We start from the raw sequence: 19,522 nt of genomic DNA on the forward strand, positions 1-19,522 counted from the left end.
GAAGCTCTCTGGGGGCTGCTCATGTGCAGCAGCCACGGCTTGAGCTGTTGGAGGGGTGCAGGAGGCACGGTCGGTCCAAGGGAGAGATCACAGAACCGTCGAATCCCACGTTGAAGGGACCGCAGGGATGATCTGGTCCAACCTTTCCAGGCCAAGCATGACCTAGACTGGATGTGCCAGCACCCTGTCCGGCCAAATCTTAACAGCATCCAGTGCTGGGGAGTCACCACTTTCCTGGGGAGGTTATTCCAATGGCTGGGTGTTCTAATTGGGAAAAATTTACCTCTTGTGTCCAGTTGGAATCTCCCCAGCAGTAAGTTGTGCCCATTGACCCTCATCTTCCTCATGGGACTCTTGTAAAATGGGAGTCTCAGTCTTCGTTGTAACCACCCTTTGAATGTCTTGGCCATAAGCTCTGTGTCTCCCAGCTCAAATCCAGGTGTGATGCCTGGCTATAATTACTCCTCCAACTTACAGGTGTTGGAGGACACACACATGCACGTGAGCACAAAATGTAAGTGCAGAGAATTTCGTTTATTGAAGTCCAAATTTACAACTGAAGTTTACAACATTCCCCTCCCCCACAGAAACAAAAGCTTTGTTTGAATTTAGGAAGAATAAATGTTCTTTTTAATAATGTACAGACTATATCTCTTAAATAAGTTAATATCTTTGAAAAAAGAGCAATATGTTCCTTTTTTTAATGTTGCAGTGCAACTTACAACTTACACGTCTGTGCAATGTACCATGAGGTATATGCCCAGTGAGCAACACACAGTGAAGTTTTCCATTCATAAATTTTCATTGTAGACACACAAAAAGTTAACAAGTTAATCTGTGATAGAAAAAACGCAGCCGGTTACAGTAATTCACACAGAACTCATCTGAAAAGAGGGAAAAAAGAAACCTAACGTTCATTGCCTATATAAACTATTGGATCATCTCTCAACATAGACAAGTATAAAATTAAAAATACTGTTGTGAAACTGAAGAAATACTGTGTTATCCAGGGGTTGAAACCTAGTTTTACCTGTATTGGTCTAGAGCAGTTCATTTCCTCTCTCTCTGTAGCATCAATGAGCTGAGGGCCTTCACTTACGGTATCTGGACAGCATCTGCTCGTAAAAGTGCTTAAGCAAGACGGTGATGATAGAAAAGTTGCAGAATGCTCCTGAGCTGCGATGTAACTCAGCCAGTCTCCCTGGCCAGGCAGGGGTTCACCATCACCTCTCAGTTCATCTCACAGCTGATTACAAAAACAAAGTGGAAACATGAAAGATTACACGTATTTGAAGCTTGGACACTTCAAACTTTTCAAGATGGCTCTAAAATACTGGTTTTTCATAATGACAGAAAACATATATTTATTTTAGAAAGAATCATCCACAACATAACTTTGTGATAAATAACAGTTCTGCCTCTAATACATATATACATACTGCTTGTAAACAAAAAATACCCACAGGTCACGGAGTCTCCATGATTTTTATACAAGGCGCTATAGATTTTTTTGTTATTGAAAACAGTCCTAGTGAAAGTTTGGTTTATAATCTCCTATTGCTACAGAAACAGTAAGAATGTCTATATTTACAAAGAAACAAAGACCATGGAGACCCCATAGCATTATTTGCTAAAGATTTTAAGTGAGTGGGGTTTTCAAAACACACATTGTCAGCATGTTCAGATATAATTAACAGTACAGGTTGAACACCAGCAGTACGATACTCTAGTGCATTGGTATTTCAACCCCTGAATATACAAAGACATTACTACAGCCTACTTCACAGTTTAATGCAAGTAAAGTGCAAGCCATAGTACAAGGGTGTCATACATTTTCATACATGTAAGCGTTATCTAAAAAAGGCTCTATACAAGTTTTATTAGCTACTTTAGTAAACTAGACGGAAGTCACCTATGGCCCAGCAATTAATGGTCTTACAAGGATATTTTCTTTGTAATACAGTATGTGTCAAATGTAAAAAGTTTATTAATACTAGTGCATTTCTCTTATATCCTAACCTGTTTGCATTTCAGATTTTTCAGCTGAAATCCTTGTTTCTCAGTAAAACAGAAGTCTTAACTGGTAACAGGGTCTTCCTGGCATTTTGGCCAGTGAACACGATTTGTTAAGACATATTTGTTTTGTGGTTGCTAGTGAAAAAAGCAAGATAGTTAACACGACTAATGTGGCATCTTTCTTTGATCTGCAGCATTCAGACAGACATGTTTCCAGTCAGTAAAAAGATCTGTATTGATACGTTCACCAATGCCTGGGGATGAACAATATTCTAGAAGCATGAGGGCAGAAGCTAGAGGGCCTAGCTGGTCAAACAGCAGTTTGTCAGCCTATTTTATCAGGTTTTACAACATTGCTTCCTTTCAAATACTGCTCATACAGTAGCATTAATGCATACACCAAAGTCCCGAACTATCATTGTTAACACATGTGCTTGATAAAAAAGACATATCTGTCTGGCCTGCGTTAAGAATGAATATGGTTATTTTCCTGAAGATAAAGACAGATGGTAGCTGTCTCAATTTTGTTACTACTTTCATTAAGTGCAGGTCCCAGGAGCATATCAGCTCTCTCAAAAATTGAAAAAAGCTTGAACAGTATTATTTGTAATACTCCTTCTGAACGTGGAAGTGTGGTATCACCCGTAAACCATAGAAAAATGCTTCTTCATGCATTAGTTATATCCAGACTAGTAGCCTGCCTACACAGTAGTGAATGGAGCTGGTCAGAAGTACAACATTATGCTTACATGTAATGGGAGCTTAGCTTTAATGAGGGAAACTTTCTAGAAGAACAAGAACTTTTTAGTACTTAATATAAATTAATTAGCTAATATTGCATCTTCAGTCATTCCTGTTAGTACCAATTTTTTTGTACTAGTGGTAAATAAGCATCATTTGGCAACAGGGAAGGTGATGTGTTGTAACAAGATTTTGAGCTCAGTGGTCTAAGGTGTGTGGAAAATCTACAAACCTGCACTCCAAGCAAAAAGGCATTGCTGTAACCTGTGCCCTTCTGCCTTTCCCAGAAATGCATAATAAGGATATTGTGGAAACTAAGGAGAAATTAAAAATCCTTTATGAGACCAAGTTACCACTTATTTCTCTAATGTTACACTACAGGAACTTGGGTGTACTATAAATGGCATTCTCAGGGCTGAGGCCCAGTGATACAAACAGACTGTGCTCCTTTTCTTAAGGAATCTCTCCAGGACTGGGTCCAGAGTAATCAGGATCTCTACAGAGACACAGGATTCTCTAACACTAACAGATTGAGTGTTGAAGCTCTAAATAAAATTGTATGGGAGGCATCCTTTGCATTGCAGTTCTGGGGTAGCTGACAGGTATTGCAGATGATTGTGCTGCATCTTGCCTTAGCCAAGGACTGTTTCAAACAACCCACCTTTGAAGCACTTTGACTCCAATTGCATGAAGAATTTGTCTGAACGGTTAGTGAAATACCTCAAACTACCTCTGCCTGGCAGAGCTGCTCCACCTCGAGGGCCCGACAGCCAAGGCTTACCAGGGTGTAAACAGCCCCCAGATATATCTCCTTGGTCATAAGTACCGCTAGGTTTTTGCACGAAAGAATGCTTGTATTACTTTGGAAGACAAGTAAGACTGCATGATGAAAGGATGTGGCAAATAAGATATATGATAGTCTTAGGTCTGATCTGTATTACTTGAGACAAAGATAAGAGGTACAAGAATCTTCTTCGTTCTCCTCAGATTTGTGTTAAGTTAGACACTTTCTACCAGATTCTTCATTTTTCTTCCAGAAGTCCTAACAACATTCAAAGTGAAATCTTCTAAAGGTCAGCAATAGAGTTGTAAAATTTTTGCTGAGGCTGAGCACTTCCCAATGCCTCTGCAAAGTAACCCCTTCAACAGTACCTTCACTATCCCTCACAAAACCTGGGATCAGAGAGTATTTTGGCCTGGAAGGCTATAACTGCTGATGAAAGGAAGAATAAAGTGAACTGGCCATGTACACCTAGTAATTCTCTGCAACATTCATTCCTGTTTCCTTGGGAAAAGCAAGTGGTGCACCATGTTTCTAGCTTAAAAGACAGCAGTCTGGATCTGAGTATTAACTGGCATATTCAGAATTCCCTGCTTGGGAAAGATGGAAAATCTAATCCTCCAAAATCACTGAGTAGCAATTGATTAGTCTTTCCTTGCAAAGGTAAAGCAGTTCAAGAAGTGCTCATGTTTGGGACGTAGGACTGTATTAGAAGCTGATAAAACAGAAGGATGGGGTTTGCCAGTTAAGTAAAGCAACCTCCTTTGCAGTGGCGGTTAGAGATGCCCCATGCAATCCAGCAAACGATGTGTGTCATCCTACCTGTGCTTTCACAGAGTGTGGGCCCAGCATTTCTACGCTACTTGTGTTAAAGAATGGGGACATACAGACTTATGAGAACCTTGTCCTCCTTTGGTTCTTGTTCATATCAATTAGAGTAAGCTCAGGAAAGTTTTCACTTAAATTGATGAAACCAAGAAAAAGGTCTCAGTTGTCTCTGAGTTGTGCTGCTAAGACAGGTGCTAAGATAGCTCTCAAAGACCCCAAATCTCACTGAATACAGAATAGTATTAAGAAAGGAGAGGAATGAGTAGCTTAGGGGGAGCATTAAATCAGTTATAATTGAAAACCAGCCAGTATCAAAAAGACTAAGCTTGTGGAGTGACAGAGGAAGTCTGCTGACTGAGGGATATTTTACCTGCAGGAATTCTGAATGAAGACGCTAAGTTCAATAAGATCCAGGTAAATAAAGCATATCAAAGCAATCTCTTTGTGTAGTTGTTGTATGTTAGGAAAAAAGTTCTAACTAAGCATAGGAAAATATATCTTTCTAATGGTGTTTGTTTCGGCTGACAGGGGACGGAACATCAGGGGACTGATAACAACTAAGGAGACAGTAAATCAGACCAAGGATGCCAGCCTTCAAGATAGCAGAGTGGCGCCCAACGTGGAACAGAACAGAAGCAAGGACACACCAACTGCTAACTCAGCACTAGGACCTTGTGAGGATGTGCAGGCACTGAGGTCATTCAGTAAGCACAGTGAGGAAGACTATCGGCAACCACCAGAGACCCCCACTCAGCAAGAAAGTGCAGGTGTAATTAGGATGCAAATATTATAATTAGTTCCTGGGAATATCATGAATATGTAACTAATTTCCTGGGAAAGCTGTAAATATGCATGAGGATGCTCAATATATAGCTGCTGCTGGCAGGTAACGGGTGTGCTCACCTTTGCGAAACAATTCGCGTGTGAGTCCAGCACTGCAATAAAGAATGTTGTTTTCCACAACTCCACATTGAGTCTTAGAGAGTTTCTCCGGAAACGGTAACAGTATTTTTAAGTGGCAATAAATTACATTAATTTTCTCCAGATCAAGTCTGTTTTGCCCATGGTAAGTGATCTCCCTGTCTTTCTTTCAACCCACAAGCTTTTCCATGATATTTTCTCTTCCTGTCCTAGTGAGGAGGGGGAATGAGTACATCTTGATGGACATCTGGTGGCCAGCTAGGATCAGCCCACAACAGCTGCTTTGTGGAGACTGAACTAAGCAACAAGATACCTTCACCCAGTTCAGGCTTCTTGAATAATTAGATCTCTTCCTGGACAGCAGGACCTCATTAAGGTAATGTTTTTTCCTATATTATATTGAACTGTATAGAGTTTGCAGTTCTTGATGTGCAAGAGACAACTGCATTTATCTCATGAAAAGATTATCAGTGAATACCTGTGTTTAAGTGAAATGACGCCAGCTGAATTCACATCCCCTTTGTTCTGCTTTTTAGAAATATTCTAGCAAGCATAGTCAAAGAAAATTGTGAATGGGTGTTAGGAATTTATGTTCAGTAAATGCTACTGAACATAGAGCAATTTATTTTTTTGTTCCTTTTATCTTTTTTGAAGAATAGAAGTATTTTCTCCAAAATCTGATCCTTAGAAATCATTCTCATCCAGGCAAGGAAGTGAAATACACTATGTGACTTGTGTGTCTTCCCAAACCAATCAATACAGATTGGTCTTCAAATGATGTATTGAATAACTTCACCCACTTGCTAATGTACTACTAACAGTTAAAAATTATTGCCAGACATTATATCATTTTGAATCATTTTCTCAGCTCTAGGTGTCAGTCTATTACAGTTTAATTGATTAGTTCAGGAGTTTTTTAAACTTAATTCTCATCCTTGAAGCATGCTTTTTAGAATTCTGTGACTCACAGTCACGTGTCACTTAAATTCACAGTGAAGAAACTATGAAAACCTGCAGTATGTAGCATATTCAGCGCAGATGCTTTTTCTTTCACCATGAAACACTTCAAATTATATTAAAATCAGTTTAAGTTGCAGCATTAGTGAACAACCAACATTGTTCTACTCGTATCTTAATCTCTGTGCCATACCTGCTTGCTTATATTCTTTCATTTTAAAGGCAGTCACAGTATGTTTCAAACACAGTACCTAAATGGCATGTACAGTATGCCCATAGGGCCAGACTGGGATCTATTTGCTAGATGTACAGTGTACATTTTAAGGCACACTATAGGGATTGAGTTTACATTTTGATAACTCTGTCCTTTTATTTGCAAAGATGGTCACTACCTGGAAATGTTGCAAAAATAAACATTCATCTCTAAGAGTGGCCAGTGTGTTGATGTTTTCATTTTGTACTTTTCTCAAGAAAGAATGTGTGAAAATGTGAACTTTAGGGCATTTTAAAAGTAATGTCAACTACTGTGTTACATTTTATATACATAGATATGTCTTGATATATATCTAAATATATAAAATGATCGTAGGAGCTCGTACTAGAAGCTTAGTTTTAGTACAGTACTTTAAATATACTGGTATTTATTTTCAGTTACACTTCTGCACTGCTTCTTTCTAATGCAGAGCTTGATACGGACATCGGTTGATAATAGCAAATGGAAAAAATTAATAAAGGATATTATTGTCTTATCATGCAATGTAGTAGGCATCCTGTGGCACTATTCTCTTATCCAACTTATTTACAGTACTGCTGAGTACATTATCAATAAATATTACACTGTTTGTCTAATTCAATTTTCCATGGCACCCAGCAATTATTCAGGGTATAAGTCCTGTCACACATGAGTTTCAATGAAGGAGTGTGTATGTGTCAGCATTGGTGCTGAGGCTGCAATTTCAGAGGCTCCGTTTTGAGATTTCACAGCAGCACTGTACTCACAAATGTCCAGGAAAAACTCATAGTTCTTTAGTTTCCAATCTTTAAACTTCTTTGATGTTATGTTGGGATCATCCAGAAGACTGTTGATAACTGTAAGGTCCCCTTCCTTCGCCTATCAAATTCCAGAAAGACACAGTACATGTCAAAATGAAACTTACGCCACATTTTGTATTTTGTCGCTTTATTTCTTCTTTCATTTTAATGCAAAGGGTTAGGGAAACTGCTATGGACATGTGAAACTTTTACCTATATTCAGGAACAATTACAGCTTAAACTGTGAGAACTCAGTCCTTGGCACTTTCTACAACATGCCTGTAAAGACTGGGAATTATTTACTTATTTATTTCCTTAAGCTGGAACAGTTTGCTTTCAAGTATTTTTCATTTCTTTGGAACTTTATTCTGAAGCTACAAAGAAAGCCTCATCCATGGAAAACATTAAGAGATTATACTTCTACTGGTTTATGTTGCTTATACACAAAATTAGTGATAAAGCCTTACTTTTAAAGTGCTCTTGAGAACTCTGATGTGGTGAAGCTTTTCATTGATAACTGGATCGTTACATCGCTTTACGAAAGACTTGTGGAACTCCTGCTTGGTGGAAGGACGCTGCTCTCCAAAAGCTGACAGACTGGCTTGTTCCAGAGATTTGTATAGCTCTTGCAGACCATCTGTATTTTCTCCAATTTCTTTTACATTTTCTGAAAGAAAGTAAAGGAACTTAATAACAAATCTAATGATTCAGGTGAAGTTTCTAAAACCAGCAAGCATTACTGCAAATTCATGCATAACACAGTCCTCTAATTTTTGTTTTGCTAAAACAAGAACATTTTGATCAGCACCAAAGCTATATTCTTAGCACTACATCCAAGCATTTCAAGTACAAACTCCTGTTATATGTATTTGCCAACATATAAGTGTTCAACCACAAAAACCTTGCTGAGAGTAATGGCAATATTGCTCTGGCTTTCAACAGCAGTAAAGAGGATCAGAACATCTGCAAAAGCTTACCTTCTGCACAGAAACTATTATGTCTTCTAATAGGAGCTTTCTCTTCTAGCTTGTCATCTGTTCCTTCTATGGACTTTGCATGGCCCTTACCCCTCACATCTCTGTTTCGGGGAAGGCTTTGACTACGTTGCTTCTGTGGCCTGCTGTGAGAGCTATGTCCTCTTTGACATTCCACCAAAGGGAAAGGCCCATCCTGCTCATAATTATGTCGTCTCTGTACTGGTAGTGTTGCTTGTCTTCGTCTGTCTGGTGACATTCCAGGCCGGCCACTCATGTACTCTGCATCAGGAGGAACAGTCTGGAGAAAATGGAGCCCTGAACTGGTTAGTGGAGTCTCTATCAGATCCTGCCATGAGCGTCTCTCTCGGTAGGGAGGTCTGCATCCCGATGAGTGAGTGCTTCCTGCTACATCTTGGCGAGAATCCTCAGCAGAAGAATGAGAATATGTTGATTCACTTGAAAAGTGTCGACCATGTTTGGCTTCAGGGAAGGGACTTGAAGAATTCACCTGAAGAGACAGAAAAGCACCCAACGATAAACCAATATTCTGAACAGACCCAAGAAAATTACTGTAGTGTAGAACATTGTATGATGTACACCAATAAAATGGTCTGATGTGTGTCTTTTGATATGTCATAATATGAACCTCTGTAAACAGAACATAATTAGCAGTGAGAACCTTTATGCCAGTGCTATGTTTAACCACTCCCTATTCTTGTTTTACACATTCTCTGCCCATGAGCAACTCCTGCTGGAAAGAACAGTATAATACTGGTACAGATTTCCTGAAGACCCATCCAATTTGTGCTCAGTCCAGCAGTGTGCTGTGAAGACAAGAAAGTCCTCAAAAGAAACCTCAAAAGAATTGGATTTCTTTATTTTAGGGAATAAGTATCCAGCCAAATAGGAAAAAACCCCAAAACAACTTCAGCACCCAGGGGGACTGCTGAATTCTCAAATTATTTCAGTTAATTCTGCTGGGTCTGCACATAATTTTAATTCAAAAACAAAGAGAAAGGCAAAAATGTGGAAAAAGAGAAAGGGAGGGGCTTAACCTGTATCTCAGTTGATAAAACAGCATCACATGGGTGAAAATCAGTCTGAACTTCACCCATGTGATGCTGTTGTCTCTGTCACTCTTTCTTTGGTTCTGGCTGTGTGAGGATCGTGTCATTCACGCTGAAGAAAAATCTGAAAGAAAAATAGAGAACAGTCCTATCTGCACTCAGAAATACAGAGTAATTATCACAGCCTATGTTCCATGTAATAGAAATGTTCTTATTTGCTGCTAGAGCCTCTTCATATACAAAATGTTTTTTTGCCTCAGTTATCAAAACCTGTCTGAACACAACATTTTGAAGTACTTTTGTCAGCTCCTTAACATCTTATGACACTAGCAGAAAATACTGTCACTACTATGGTATTGTATGCAATGCTTCATATTTTAAATAAGCTCTTGCCTCTAAAGATGTTTCTTAAAAATATGTTTGTACTAAAACAGGATCACTCATGAATGTGATCTATCTTAATCTCTAGCATCTGGTATCCAATATTCATACTCGGAAAACAGTCTCAGTAATACAAAATATCCCATTCACCACATTCTTTTGATATTCTGCAGTAAAGTCAACATTTGACTATTAGTAGGTGTAGTCTCCCAAATCCTATAAAGGTCACATTCACCGTCTGGTGACATATCTGTGTAAGGAGACATTTACCACACCTTTTTTTGCAATCGACTTGTTATGGAAACATCTGGGTCTTAGTTTATGATCAACACCAGTAATTTCATTCTTACAGTGAGATTCATCTTTGTTCTGCCTTAATGGCAATTAAGTATTCCAAACCAAGGAAAATGCAAATCAAGGCACACACATTTTTTGGTGACCTGCTGCCAAATGCAGTATTTATAACTCACTGAAGGTGTTCGATGATAGCTGTCACACAGTGTTGAAGAGCCTTCCTGCTTCAGGGTCAAAGAGCCGTCGATGTCATCCTGGTCACTTTCACTCCAGTAATCTGCTAGCAAAGCATTCCAGGTTTCACTCATGTGCTTTTCCACAAGAAAGTGAGTCCCACATATTAAGAATACCATTACCATGCAAAGGTAAACATTTCACAGTCACCTAGGTGCTTGGCAGTCACTAAAGAACAGACTTGTGAAAATGTCTGGCACATCGACATGTAAAACCACCATCAAAGGTGTTAGGATAGCTTTACAGAAAGCAGGATAGGCAGCTAACTACCACCATATGTAAAAACCAGCTTCTGATCACAGACTTTCAAAGAGAAACTTCATTCTAGATGCCAAAGTAAAGCTGAGCCTCAACACTTCATTTACTTATCTTAGCGTAACTAGTTCCACCATGGGTGATGGTGAAAAAGGCAAGGCTGGTACCTGAGCTCAGGAGATGCAAAAACAATTCTAAAGCATAGTGACATGTGCTTGTGATGTCTTCACTTGCTCCAAGGTAATAAGCAAACCTGATGGCTGTGATTGAGGAGGTCACACCTAACCCTCAACCTTGCATTCTCTTTATTGCCGGTTTTAAATAGTTTTAAATATTTTTACTCAGGATTTTCTTTTCTCTGGTGGTGGCACCAATAAATACAGTGCTGCAAGGATAGGGATTCTTATGAAAATTGATTTTAAAAAAAATATGGTTAATAAAGAAGACAGCTATGACATCTCCAACTTTGTTCAAATAATGAACAGATACGTACTCTCTGCTTTTTGCTCCCAATTATAATATCTGAAGCATTACCTTCGTCTGGATGAATATCCTTGTCATCAGGTGTGTAACCAATTGCTGCGAGACCCAAACGATTCATCCATCTAATAGAATAAAAAACGAGTAAGAGAGATACTTAAAAGGAACATCTAGTGTAAATCTGAGGGCACACACATTCTTAACATTTGGAAAAGTCAGAGACAATGCTTAGCCCAGAAATTGAACACTGCTAAAATCATGATTCAGCTGTGTTCAGTGGTTAATTATTTCAAGTGAGGGATGTTCCAGTTCGAGTACAATGCAGATGTACCTCTGGGCTTCTGTTCACATCTGCTGGAGGATGTGTGTCGAGTGGAGTATCAGACTCATTACATTTTATTCTGTTGCATAGAAAACTGAAGAATCATGACATCAAATCTTCCTTACATCATCAAGACAATGTAAAGCGTACATACTAACATGCTAACGTAGAGTCACTGAATGAAAGTTTAGAATAGTCTGTGTAGAACCAAGAGCATCCAGCTTGGTCTCCACCTTAAGCAGACTCAAATCCTCTCTAAGCTGCATCTGCAAACTGTTTGTGTGGAATGGTTTCCAGGGACATTGCGTAAAGGAGCATGTCGCTATTATTCTGATTGCTACTTCTGTTAATTTCAGGAATCTAACCTGAATTGTGAAAATGCTATCAAATAAAACAGAGTTATGAAGATAATTGTATGAAGATCTGTATTAGGAAATAAGTTGTATTAAATTTCTATAATCAAAAAACTAAACCAGACAGTGACAGTATTCCACTGGTTATTTGCATGATACTGGTGATGTAAATGTCTAGGCTTGTTGAGCTGTGATATCAACATTATTTTCCTTTGATTTTTTTTTAATGCGAAATCTTAAGTTTCTGAAAGAAGAGTTGGTGTATTGAAAGTACTTCAATATTTGCATTCTATATTCGATGTTCTGGATTCTTTCTTTGTCCTAAAATTAATCAGCTTGGGAAAAAATAAGATTCTTTGTTTCAGTAAGAAAATATTATAGTATATTTGGGGGAAAATACCTTCAGAGTTTTCTTTACATAAGATTACTGGATGTTTATACAATATATAATTGAAAGACAGTAGAAAAGGAAATGAACACACAGAGAGGAAAATCACTTCTTAATGTTAAGCAAATGGAAAATCAAGAATCACCTTATTTTCATCAACACGGAAATATAACCAAAGAAAAAAGCCCTATTAATAGATATCTGTAATGATGGGGATGCATTCTTAAGTGTTCCCTTCTCAGTGACTACATTATTTACTATGTTATCCATTTCCTAGTATATTGCACGTAAGTGATCTCCAGAAGCAGCTCTTTTTCCTTAACATTGCAACACAAAATTTGTTAATAATTATGTTCTTTGTTAATGAATCTTATAATGACAAAAACATCTTTCAAAAGCTTCAAGACAGACATAAGCAAGCAACACATAGTATAAGGGCAAGTTTTTTGCAGTTTAAAACAAGAAAACTATTCAGTGTAATTCTTTCCCACTTATACTAGAACAGAAAAAAGCTTCTAAGGGTATATGTGAATGTGTTACTGTTTCAATAGTACAGTATATGGAAGATGGCATACACAGTAGGGAGACAAGAAATGAAGGAAGAGTGAACTCTCCACTAAAAATAGCTCATAGTTCAGCATCTATTGATCTCCTGGTCTAAGAAACGCTCGGCAGTTGCTCAGAGCAATGATCTTAATCTGTAATATTGGATATAACACTGACTCATTGCATGGCCTTCAGCAACTCGTTGTACATATCTTATGACTTTCATAAGTATCCAAAGGGGACAATGACATTTACTTCTTACAAGGAATTGTTGTAGAGTTTAATTTACTTGCAAAACTATGAAAATATAAAGATTGTACAATAATGTTGTTTTGCATTTCAGTATTAAAACGGAAGTGAGCAGATTGGAAATAAAAATGGAAATGCTGATTAGTTTTCACAAGGGCAGGGTTAGAACTGCTTACAGAGACATTGTTTGCATCGGCATGTCAATAACTTATCTTTATCACAAAGGAAGTAAATTGCAAGTGGATTAACAGGTTTGCAGAAAAGCTTTTCTACAGCGCTCACCAGCATAATTTCATTCCACAAACAGCATGCTGATCACTTGACATTCTCTTGAAAGGCATATTCTTTATTGCAGTAATTGAAATGACATCATACCCCTGCTCATTATTAAGCATTTGTATTCACTATTTTTTCAACTGTTGTTCCTGAATTTCTAAACTCATTAGTGTTGGAACAGAATAGTTTTAGTCATTCTTTACCATATGCCTTTGGCAATTAAGCAAAATGCCTCAGCAGCTTCAACTAAGGTTCTGCTTAAGCACCAGTGATAAATGAAGACTCATTACCATTTTCAAAGTTAAAGCAGATTCAGCTGTTTTGGTGGTCAGTGCATGGAAATTTATATTGTCTTATATTTCTTGCCAGATTTATCTTGTTGCTCATTGTTAATTTGAGGTTTTTAAATCTTGGAAGCATGTACAGATAAAAGTCGAAGTGTTAATATTAACCTTCAAGAGAACATGGGTATTCTTAGCATACTCAGAGTATCAGCTTTATTCATATGGTCTCCAATGTAACTTTTCTAAGACTGCTCAGATTTTTCTCTTCCAAAGGGCCAGAAGATCCCCAGCTATAATTACAAGTACTTTCTTACCTCATTTACCACAATTTAGAGTTAGCTCTTTGTCAAGACAACAAAAAGGGTTATCTGATGACATTCAGCGGCTTATAATGATAAAATCTCTTCTGATAAAAGAAAAAGAATCTCAATTTGAGGTTTTGTGTTTTTCAAAAAAGCATGGGTGAATGTTTTCGAGGTTAATCAGGAGTTATAGAAGTGCTGAGATTACACATCCTTTTCTTACAGTTAACACTTTTTTTTTCCAAGGAAATGCAAGCTCAGTTCAAAAGGAAAGCTATGTAAACTTGATGAATTTACTTGATGAGCAAACCACTTCCATTTTTAAGAAAACACGCAGTCAAGGTTATAAAAAGTTCTCCGTGAAAAGCTTGGAAACTCAGCTATTTGGTTCTGAACTCTTCACTGAAAGCCTTGCAGGCAACTGTCAGGTTTCAGGAAGGCAACCGGAGAATGTGTCAGCACTGGACTCTCTAAGGGGTAGATGATTGTGTGCTTAATTGAAGGTCATGCAATGCAAGACTGTGCGCTACACCTGACAAACAGCTATAGTGAAAAAACCCCAAGAGATCATTTGTCTAATTTGGTTTATATAGCTATACCCCTAATAGCTCTTTGAACTTCATGTGATCACAAAAAGATATGAGATATTCTGGCAGGTACATGCACAGCAGTCTTGCATGCACTTCTCTATATATCTTGGCCCCCTGACACAGAAAGTTGGACTCCTCTTCCCCCAAAACTCTGCCTTTTTTCTTTGATAATTTCAACTTTTTTCTTTTGATAATTAAACAACTTAAACAGCATTTTTCACTAAGTAAGTCACTCAAAGAACCACAGGGTTTGCATTCTAGATAGAAATCAGTTGTGATGGCATGGAGCTGTACGAAACATCCCAAGGATACTTTGCTGCAACATTTTACCTTCAATATTGTACAACATCTCTATAAGATGTGATATCTATCTCATTGAGGTACATTGTAACAACTTACAAGGGACCAAGAAGCGTATTAATTGTTTTTTATTGACTGCACCTTACTGAACCAAATGCAGGAAAAGATAAGCCTCAAGTGTTGTCATCTAAATACACAAAAAAGTTTTGTAGTTTGTCTCAATGGTTTAAATTCTTAACAAATTAGAGTTGACTTTAATTAATTCTGTTGATTACAAGCAGGCACTGTTGTCATTGCTTTGGGATAAAGTAGAGTTGCATGGTAGGAAGTTAAATTTACTGAGATAATTCTGGTTAGTACCAGGGGATTACAGCCTAGGGTGTCTTCTGAGAGTCTGATTCTACCCCCAGGCCTGGAAAGCGATGATTACAAAGGCACTGAGGGCAATGACGAACTGAGTAGCTGTTGCAATAATCAAAACTTGGTACTGAAGAGTGAGTCATGCTTGAAATGCCCTGAATTGTCAGGAGTCAGGAACTCATTCTCTTTCTGGTCATCTGATGAAAACACTGGAAAATGTTGAAGGGGACCAAAGAACTGGGGAAACAATTTTGCATAGCTTCACTCTCCTAATACACTGTATTGAAAATGAGAGCAAGCCACTATTCATTGTACAAATGCAGGAAGATTCTGTTTACTGACTGTTACAATTTACTCCTGCCGAGTGTGGAGATGAGCCAGCCCAAGGTCAGTGTGAGGTTCTGGGACTGAAGGCAATGATAGTTTCCATAGTGGCATCACACTTTACCCACTTGGCTATTCCCTTCTACAGCTTAGAGTAAAATAGCACAAGTAAAAAAACTAGAACAACTTGGACAATCTCAGTTATGATAAATCTGAGAGAACAATTACATTTAGTGCAGGAGAATGAAAACCAAAGGCAAGAGGGTAACCATTTTTTAAAAAAAGAGGTGCAAGTCTATAATTTTTAAGGTTATAGTTAAAACCATTCCATAAATCCCTGGAGAACAGGACATGAAGTAGTGAGTTTCTATGGTTCAAGTAAGTTTTATTTGCTCATATCCTCATTGCCGGATACACTTTTGCATATACAAGATGGCTGGTATGTAGAAGAAACTATTTAATTCAAGTGAAAAAGTAAATAGAGGATATATCCTGAAAAGGTGTAAAATCAAGAGAAAGCCTTTCCACTTTCATTACCTTTCTCTTAAATGTTCCCTTGAAAATGAAACCAATGAAATACCAAGACATTGAAGGATAGAATAAAGTTCTATATTTCCTTTCTTCCTTGCATCTTTTCATCAATTAATACTTGCGCTTGTATGTTGTCTTGGGTTTGCGTAATACATGTTTCAGTGCAGGAATATATCTTTCATCACTTTTGAGATTGCACCTACACTTCACATTATTTGGTTAAAAGGAAAAAACCAAAACTAAAGTGAAAGTTAAATTTGACTTAATCAAGTTATCTTTAAGTCTATTAAAGTATAGATTCCCTTGAACTATTTATTTCATACACAGAATTTATTCACTGCAATTTATATTTAATTTCCGATTAAAAACTTTGTATTATGTTTTTTATTTTTTTTACATGGGGGGGATAATTGGATTCCAGAATTCAATTCTTTGTAATAGAGAATTATAGTTTTAAACTGATTAATTGTTTTTGTACTTGCTATGCTGGCTTCTTCCTGACCAGTCTTTCTTACTGGACACCTAAAAAAGAAATCAGTAAGTTTCCCATGTTGGTTCCTAAGGTACATTATTTTCACTATTTTCTAAGGTTATACAGTTAATACATTCATGTAAGGGAATAAAGGTTCCTGTAGTAGGTATGGCTAAAATGATGCCTTGATTTTCCTCAACACAAAAAGAAGCCCCAAAATGTAACTGATGTCTCACAGTGAATACTAAGCAGAGTCTTCTCAATGAGCTCATCTCTCCAAACATATCAACTCTTAGCAGCCTGTGTTTCTACTATTGTATTTGTCACAGTTGCTGGAATTTGTTAAGTGAAATCATTCATGGCTAAACTGCAAGTACTTTCTAATTTAATCCTTTGACATGACTCTGTTGATCTTGTTTCGTGCATTGTCTTCTTAGATTTGTCAGGCTGAAAAATATGAAAAAAGCCCCAGACAGCTTAAGAGCTGGGAAGTGAACCATGGCAGTTTGTGCCTCTGTGCATGTGCATCTGCTTCATGCACTTGATAGGATTTTTAACTTCACCCTGTCAGCCAACTGCACTACTATGCCTTTGTAGTCAGAAGGCTGGTACTTAAAGGTAGTGAAGCTGTTGCTTGAAGGACTCTGTTAAGATGACAATAAGATATTTTCTTCATTAGTCAAATGCAGCTACTGGATTTTACTCTGCTGTAACCTTGGATGATTGGATTTACCATGATACTCTGGGTAACTCACCAAACTTTTTGGGCATCCACTTAAAGACAAGTACTAGCTGCTGCATGCACCCACTGCTTCCTACACTGGCTGTGACATTATATACCCTTCAGCACGTGCAGCCACATAGTATTCTCCAGATAATTTTCTACCATTCTTACTAAAGTACAAGTAAGGGATGTAAAGCTGTAAAAATGCTTGACCCAAAAGAAAGCTTTGGAGACATGAAACATTCTTTATGAGCAAGAGAACTGAGTTTAGTATGGTCTGAAAAGGTATGGGTGGGGTTTTGGGGGTTTTAAAGGGCAATTTTTTGTAAGAGATGGGATGATTTACTTGTGAGATTATGTAATTCTACTTCCACATATTCTTAAAGAAATCAGATCACATAGGCCAAATAATACTGTTAAATGCCAGGTTTATTTAATTATGTATATATTACTTATTTTCATTACTAAAAACTTTAGGTGTTGCAGAGTTAACTTAGTATCTCCAGTATAACATCACAATATGTGACTGCGATGCATGTGCATTCATCACTGAGAGGTACACCACTGTAATCACAAAATCTGCTATATTAAATGCAGTTAAACTGTTTAACTCCCAGAAGAACTATACCAATTCACAATGATATTATTTACAGCAGAATTTGATTAAGTTAATTTTGTAATATAAACTAGTACAGAAAGCCAGTGCAAATCCTAACTCCCACACATTAGGGATAAATTCATACCTGAATGCTAATTTGGATTGTGTATTGGATAATTGCAATTGTGTATTGCAAACTCCTTAGAGCTATGCTATAAGCCAGTGGTTCTCGAACTGTATTAAGTGGGAAATGGTAGTTCACAGGTCTGTAGTAAGTAGTCCATAAATCACAGAAAGGTGGAGTTAGGTGACTTACAATTTTGAAGATGTACAGCCATGTACTAGTACTTCTTAGTGTAGTATTTTCCTCAGATGGAGCATGGCGGCTCTACTATTGCACTGTTCACTCCCACATACATAGTGATTTAACCCAGTCTCTGGGGCCTGCAGCTAATTCTGATCAGAAAATTGCTTTACTTGTGCTGCAACTTACAAGCTTTTATGTGCGAACATTAAATTAGAGGACTGAAGTGGCCTTGGGCATGGACTATTTTTCCTGGATTTCAAACAAGTTTATAGGAACATAAACGAAGAAGGGGAGAACATGCTGTTTATGTTTGCTGACACCACCACTGGGGATCTCCATTTCAGGGATTTTTATTTGAAAGTACCTTTCATGTTCTGCAGAATGATTTCCTTGCTTTTCACTGGGTAAGAAACTGGGGAGCAAGAGCTCTTTAATAACATATTCAGCTCTATTTGTTAAAGAACTGTTAAATTAGGACAGACAGATCTGACGTGATTATTCTCCTGCTCACTTCTCCAGGAACTCTTGTTTAACATGGGCAATGTCTAACAGGAACACGCATCTGAAATTTTTAGTTGCCAAGATATCTTCTTAGGTGTCACCTTATTTGTAAGTGATGATTAAAAGCAAATTAAAACTGTAAAAGATGCATTAATACTGGCCCACCATCTGATTTGGCCAAGATCTGTCAAAGAAACTAAGATGCCCAAAATTTAAGGAAGACAGCTGAGTGAACTTCAGCAATAAGAGGATGATTTAGGGAAAGCCTTGAGTAATTTGCTTGGTTATATTCCATACACAAAAATCAAAGGATATGCACCCTGAAATTTACCTATGATCAATAGAGATTTAATTCAGAATACTTCAATTTTCATAGAGTTTCTTTTTAAGAGAAATACTGTGTTATAATCTTTCAGCTGTTTACTTGGAAAATATTGGGAGCAACCCTTGCAAAATCAATCATTGCTTGGTTTCAGTGGGCAGCAGATATTTGTTATATTTTTTGAATGAATGCAAAGGTTTATGGGAGTTATTAAAATTGCAAAGTTAACCCAGTTATTTAAATCAAATGTGATCAAATTATTCAGAATAAAATAGGAACTTTTCTAAATTTAATATTTGGAGTCCATAAGGAGATTTTTAAGTGCACTGCAGTGCACACTTCAATCACATGAAAGTTTTAAATAAAGTAGATATTGTAAAACAGCTGAATATTAAATTCAGTGCTCATTTCCTTAGGAGTATTAAAGCCATAAACAGGTTATGCATGGTATAGTAATAGATGAAGCACTTCTGGGAAATAACGCCTTTAACAAGCTTGGAGCACCCTGCGACCATGGCAAGCAAAAGATGAGCTCATCAATTTCATTATTAATTCATTTCTAAGAACACAACTATACTCATGTAAGATCTGACAAAACAGCATGAGCATTAATTTTGCAAACCAAAGTCTGTCTGCACCATGCAACACAGCAGGCAAAATTCAGCTGCAACAGAGTGACTCTACCTGCTACATACAAATCAATTACTACCTATTGGTATACAATTCTTTCAACAGCAATGCAGTAATAAAGGCACGTTAAAATATTCAGGAGTGGAAAAAATTACTAAACAGTGAATGTGAAGTAAGAA

At 37.5% G+C, this 19,522-nt stretch overlaps 1 protein-coding gene and 1 long non-coding RNA gene across 2 annotated transcripts in view; one reads left to right on the top strand and one right to left on the bottom strand.

The window, feature by feature from the left end:
* The first annotated feature begins 138 nt into the window (after positions 1-138).
* Positions 139-19,188, top strand: LOC115612716. The gene is made up of 3 exons (XR_003993124.1): positions 139-222; positions 4,437-4,442; positions 19,179-19,188. It is a non-coding gene; the product is annotated as an uncharacterized LOC115612716 (long non-coding RNA).
* LOC115612715 (connector enhancer of kinase suppressor of ras 2-like) overlaps positions 640-19,522 on the bottom strand; it is a 190,965-nt gene continuing 172,082 nt past the window's right edge. The window contains exons 20-24 of the mRNA XM_030497350.2: positions 11,019-11,089; positions 10,172-10,275; positions 8,254-8,761; positions 7,744-7,943; positions 640-7,355 (exon numbers count right to left, since the gene is read on the bottom strand). Of these exons, the coding sequence (XP_030353210.1) occupies positions 7,140-7,355; positions 7,744-7,943; positions 8,254-8,761; positions 10,172-10,275; positions 11,019-11,089 (1,099 nt within the window). The 3' untranslated portion in view covers positions 640-7,139. The remainder of the gene's footprint in view (positions 7,356-7,743; positions 7,944-8,253; positions 8,762-10,171; positions 10,276-11,018; positions 11,090-19,522) is intronic.

Source organism: Strigops habroptila, chromosome 9 (assembly GCF_004027225.2).
Source record: "Strigops habroptila isolate Jane chromosome 9, bStrHab1.2.pri, whole genome shotgun sequence".
Classification (NCBI taxonomy): domain Eukaryota; kingdom Metazoa; phylum Chordata; class Aves; order Psittaciformes; family Psittacidae; genus Strigops; species Strigops habroptila.